The sequence below is a fragment of the Taeniopygia guttata genome, chromosome 4A (assembly GCF_048771995.1).
Source record: "Taeniopygia guttata chromosome 4A, bTaeGut7.mat, whole genome shotgun sequence".
NCBI classification, from domain to species: Eukaryota; Metazoa; Chordata; class Aves; order Passeriformes; family Estrildidae; genus Taeniopygia; species Taeniopygia guttata.
Genome location: NC_133029.1, coordinates 6,946,060 through 6,952,059, shown reverse-complemented (window position 1 = coordinate 6,952,059; position 6,000 = coordinate 6,946,060). Strand labels below are relative to the sequence as shown.

The 6,000-nt window shown below is 48.2% G+C and overlaps 1 protein-coding gene across 1 annotated transcript in view; it reads right to left on the bottom strand.

Moving 5' to 3' along the window:
- Positions 1-428: 428 nt before the first annotated feature.
- Positions 429-6,000, bottom strand: part of GPC3 (glypican 3) — a 140,470-nt gene continuing 134,898 nt past the window's right edge. The window contains exon 8 of the mRNA XM_030272529.4: positions 429-1,596. Coding sequence (XP_030128389.4) covers positions 1,421-1,596 — 176 coding nt within the window. The 3' untranslated portion in view covers positions 429-1,420. The remainder of the gene's footprint in view (positions 1,597-6,000) is intronic.

The following is a 6,000-nucleotide window of genomic DNA, read 5'->3' as shown; positions in this document are numbered from 1 at the left end:
AGGCCTCAAATCAGAGACAGACAGGTCAGCCTCACCACTTAGACTGGGTAAAGTTTCTACCCTCCAAACCATCTGACTACATGGTTTGGAATGATCTACTTTCTCCTAAAGATAAAGCTGCTGTAAAAGAGGCCTGATGCACACAAATATTTGAAGCATGCACGTGTGTGTGAGGGGGTGTATGCACACGTACATATGCTGAAGCTTAAGATACTGCAGCTATAAACACTCTAGTAAAGGCAGATCTTAAACAGAAATATGCAACCACCTTGGCCAGAAACCAAACCAAACCCAGCCCATCCATTTAATCAGACCAAGCCAAGTGCTGGTGTCCCTGAGCTGGGCACAGTTGGTGTTCCCAGGCTGCCCATCCAGTACAACACCAGCTATTGTCTCACACACATGGGAGGCTACTTCCAGGGCACCACTTAGAGAGCAACCAATCTTTATTTTAGAGATAGCTTACGTAAAGGAACATGCAAAGAAACACATGAGTAAGAGTCTCATCTGCCTCAGGCTCCTGTAAAAGGCTGTAAATCCTTTTCTTTTCCCCTTTCATAGCACAACACGTTGGACAGTCATTGTTCACCCTGCAAAGCACAGCGTGTACATCCCCGCCGTCGGTCCTTTGGCTGGAGCTGTGCTTGCAGGTTTCCCGTGGGAAAGGAGGTGCTTCACTTCTGAAGAATGAAACCAGGTTGTTGCACGTGCCACAAGGATGCTGGTGGGGATCAGCCACCTGCAGTGAAGGGCTTCAGGACCTGGCTGGGGGGTGAGCAGCAAAATCACCTGCAACTTGCCATGGTGCAGGTGGGCTTTGCGCCCAGGGGAGCACATCTTCACCACAATCCCAGTGCAGGACAGCTTCTCTTCCACAGCATCCTTCCTCCTGCCAAGTGTCTGATCTCTCTCCCCTGTCTTCACATGCTCTCTGTTATGTCCTGACCAGATTCCCAGGGGTGAAACTTCAATTTGGAGTAAGTACAAAAACCGCCTGAACTACAGAAAAAATCTGTATTAAGTCAGCTAGGAATCAGGGGTATGATATTTGCTGAGAGTATTTCATAAACCACAGGTGTTCTGTACCCCATGCATGTTTGAACAACTCAAAATAAAATTTGGTCTTCACCTTAACAGCAAGGGAGACCTCAGTGTCCAAAAACTGCAAGGAACACAATTTAATATGAACCTGCTTATATTTAACAGGATTATCTTTAAAAAGCACTGTTAGATATTTACTAGTTTGCCATGAACCAACACATTTTTAATTTGGGATTTTTTTCTGTGAAGAGTCTTGAAAAACTGACTCAGGGCATTTGTCCTGTTTTTGGCAATGTGCATATATTTCAGAAGAGGTTCCAAATATCTTCCTCACTAAAAAAATGCATGGAGGGACACGGAGTGATGCCACCAGCACTGCTCACGGCTGGTGGCCCAGCAGCAGCGGGAGGACCAGGGCAATGCCAGCAGCAGGACTGGGGTGGGTGGCTGCACTCCCAGGGTTGCTGCTGGGGGCTGCAGCACCGTCTTTGCTTTGCTGATTCAGAAGCTGCTTATTTGCAGAGGTGTCGTCCATGTCCAGGTCATACGCCAGCTCTGAAAGCAGAAGGAGAGAGGTGGTCAGTAACACGTGGTGTGTGTCAGCATTCTGACACAGCACATCCAGCAACCACAAAAACTGGGGTTCTGGGGCTGCCCATGCCACAGCTGAGGGCAGCTGGGTCTGGGCACAGTCAAAGGCATCACAGGGCTTGATGGGCCAGAAGAGCTTAGCAAACATCTTGTCAGTCCTGCATCCACCAGTCTCAGTACCCTACACCAAATGGAGAGACCAAAAAATCCCAACTGTGAGGTGCTCCAGTAGGAAAACAAAAGAGATAAGGGATGTGCCTTACAGGAAAGCTACTCCCAAAGAAAACCAGCTGAGCTTTGGAGGGGGTGTTTAGCAATGCAAATTGTGTCTGCTCCCCAGGCACAAGAATGATGAGTGCAGGAGTGAGGAAATCCTGGCGAGCACTAACACTTCCCCAAACCCAGAGTCAGCAGAAGGCCTCGCTCACCAAAGCCTTCTGGCTGTAGGACCTGAGGAGCTCTGCATTCCTGCAATCTTATGTAAGACTGTGCAAAATATGCTCCTTATAGCACTGAGAACACATCCCATCCCTGGTCCACCTCATCAAAGGAAGGAATGTGAATGGATCATGCACTCTGGGCATGCTGCTGTTGCAACATGGTGACTTTGAGATGAAGCACATGTGGGTTTCAATCAAAGAAAACATCCAGTATAAAATTTTGGGTAGTACTGGCAGAGGAGCATAACTTTAACAGAGGGGAAAGCTTGTGGCAACCCATCACTGGCTGCAAGGGACCTGCAGCTGCCCTTGTCTGGCTGGGTCAGGGAAGAATACGGAATTCCAAATAGACAATGTGGAAAGACAAGACACCAGCAAATCTCAGGGCTGAGAACAAAGAGAAAAAGGTGTTTTAAGATGCCATTAGCCAGATCTACCTGGGGCATTACCTGTCAATCAGCTGGACTGAGTGGGTGCACTCATGCTTGTTCTCAAGGCAGTGGGGCCCTTGCTCCCCTGCTTGTGCTGCTGCCATCTCCTTCTGGGGTCCAGGTTTCTCACCCAAATGGGAATCAGGTAAGCCTGTCTGTCCTATCCTCAGAGCCTGGCCTTGGGACTTGGAGGAAACTGGTGGTTTCCATCAGAAGAGACCCTGGCTCAAGACTTTTACAAGCCTCCTGGATCACTAGCATGTTGGAAAGGTTTGGATCATCTCACCCCACCCCTGAGAAAGAATTCAAGAGACTGAATAAGTACTCTATCTAAAAAATGCCACATCAATCCAATGAACACCACTGCCAAGGCAAACAAGCAGTATTTCTTAATCAAAAAATACCCAAACATTGCAAAACAAAAGCAGAACAATGTTAGCATGACAAGTGAGTCAGCCCAGGCCATCAAAGGAGGTCAGAAATGGCTCAAAGGGAACAGTTTTGCATGCACACAGAGGGCCAGGTGCAAGCAGAACCCGCCTGCTAAACTGAATTCTCTAGTAGATTCCCACAAATACTGCAATTCCTCTTTTCCACTGCTTTCCTGCTTTTTCTAAATAGTACAGATATGTTGCTGTCCTCTGGCACTGCACACCCGCGGGAAGAGCAGGGAAGAAAGGTGCCACCTTGAAGGGATGTGCTGGGAGACTTTCCAAGCACAGAAAGAACAAGTCCCTCTGGCACAAGGCACGCTCAGGCTTCAGGGCAGTTTGGGAACAGCCTGACAGCACCACCTTATTTTCCCAAGCTCATTTCTGGAAAATAAGTGAAGGGATTTGGAGTTAATAAAACACAGCAGATTATTTCACAGTTGGTTGTATGCCACAAGACTCCTCAGCTGGCACAATGCTGGATCACAACCTGCCCTGGTGTGTTTTGGAAGGTATTTCCACACATTGCAAAGGCTCCTGAAACCTAAAAGATGCTCCATGGGGTCACAAGACTGTCGGGCACCCACACACTCCCAGACCAGTGATCATGAGAGCTTTTGGGGCAGAATATTCTCCTAGTGGACATCCTAGCAAACCTAAAAAACTCCCTAGGAATTGAGTAACTACTCTTGCCTTCCCTTTAGAAAAGAAATTTGAAACAAAAGAGTGTTTCAGCAAGGTCCTTAACAGCACAAAGGGTTTTGACGGCCCCATTTACAGTCTTGTTCTGGGATGTAATTTATGAGATTCGAGTTCCTGCACGGGTCTCAATGCAGCAGCTGAATCCCCTTGGAAATGTTCAGCCAGTACCAAAATGAGTGTTCCAAACATATTCTTTGCGTGGGAAATTTTCCAATTCTGGGATTTCACCTCAACTTGAGTAAGGGTAATTTTTTAAATCACAGCATTTCACCCAAATGGGGATGGTGATTCTCTCTCTATTCTCTTCTGGCCAAATTAAAGAGAAGGGAACAGAAACCCTCTTGTCATCAGAGATTAGAATGCTATTTTCCTTGCCTTAACTGCTTCAGAAGTTTAGTGCTTGGGTGTGCCATTTGTTTTCACTGTTCCTTCTATTGTATCCTTCTCCTTATTTGGCCCAACTGTATTTTTAGGCGTGATGGATTTAGCCAAACAGCTTTTATTTTGTATTAATAATGGATCTGTAACCCTTGCAAATCCCTTTCACTTAGTTTGTAATGACCTTTGCTACATCAGTAGAAAGGAAAATAGAAGGTATGAGCCTCTAACAGACCTCAGGCAACCAATCCAGGCAATAACAGCATTAAAAATATACATCACAGAATCACAGAATTGGTAAGGTTGGAAGGGATCACAGTGAGTCATCTGGTCCAAGCTCCCTCTCAAGCCCAATGCACAATGTGCCCCAGAGCACAATGCACAGGATTGAGTCTATCTCCAGTGAGGGAGACTCCACACCCTTTCTGGGCAACCTGCTCCAGTGCTCAGTCACTGCACATTAAAAAAGTTCTTCCTCATATTCAGATGGAGCTTCCTGTGCATCAGTTTCTGCCCACTGCCTCTTGTCTTACTGCTTATATTATTGATAATAAACATATTTCAAATCCAGGAACCCAAATCAGCAAATGTTCCTAACCAGGTAGTTATTGAGAGGGCTCCATTGTAATTTCCAGCTTTTGTTAGGATCCCTGGTTAGACCTGGTCACCTCCACATCCCTGCACCTCCTGCCCCCACAGCCTCCAGGAGTGAAGGAGCCTCGGCATCAGGGACAGAGCTGCAGGATGGTTGGTGGGGGAACTGAAATTAACCTTCCACATACTCCATTTTGGCCATGTCCACCCAAAACTTTGCCCTTATGCTTCAAAATAACGTGAAGGAAGGTACTCCTCTGCCTCCCCTCTACCCAGCCACCTTCTGCATTAAACATCTCTACCACTCCAGCTCTGATCACCCAACTCACTGGCATCAGCTGCTCAGTACAAAGTGGCCCTTTGGCCTGCAAAGACTTTTGGGGGAGGGCAGGAAACCAGAAAAATCTGTTTCTGTTTATAATCAGAGTCCAGGGGGTATTACCAACAATCTGCACTAATTGCAAATTCAATCTTCACTCATTTTGGTCCCTCCTGTCTTCTGGGCTGCAGATTAGATAATCCCTTTAAAATAATAGTCAATCATTAGCTGTGCTGCTCTCTCCCCTCCTCACGCAAGCCGAGCGTGCCGGGCCGTTTCCCGCAATCCTCGCGCAGCTGGTGAAAGGTCTCCAGCCGCACACAAGCCGGTCCCTCCGGAAGCATCTTTTGTAACCAAAGCCCCTCTAACACAAAGCTGCTGCGCTGTGCTCCCAGGACAGCAGCAGCTTCAATGGCCTCGCGGCGTGGATGACAAAACCCGGCGCCAGCCCTACAACGCGCGCTTTCCGCATCCACAGAATAAAGCGGAGGCATTTTCCCATGGATTAGGGAAAATGCCTACTGACTCTGCCATACTGACTCTGCACAAGCTTATTTGGCAGGAGTCATTAGAAAGCTCTTCTTGCTGAACCACCCCAGCTTTGGAGGCGGCTGAACTGGGAGAAAGTTGGGTTTGAGTTGGGATAAAATGTCCCATGGCATCTGGCACAGCAGGAGCTGGGCAGAAGAGTACTGGCACACAGGCTTCGCTCTGCCAATCCAACGCTGCCTACCAAAACACCCTTTTTCCCCCCCAAAATGGACAACATGGGCTTGAGCAAGGAACTGCTAGCAAATGTCTGGCAAATGACCTCCAAGAGCCCTGCTGCAGCAGGCTGGCTCGGCGGCTGCCCAGAGCCCAGAGCCAGGGAATGTCATCTCCCAGCCAGGCATCTCCCAGCCAGGCATCTGGGCTGCCTGCCTGCCAAGCCTGCCCCAGCAGATGGTTCCAGCCATGGACCCAATATAGTAACAGAGCCATAATGGATGGCCAGGCATGAAAACTGCCTCCCCCTGTCACTTGATAGCTCTGCCAGTGCCTCGTGCAGCGGTGACGGGTGTGAGGGGATCCCA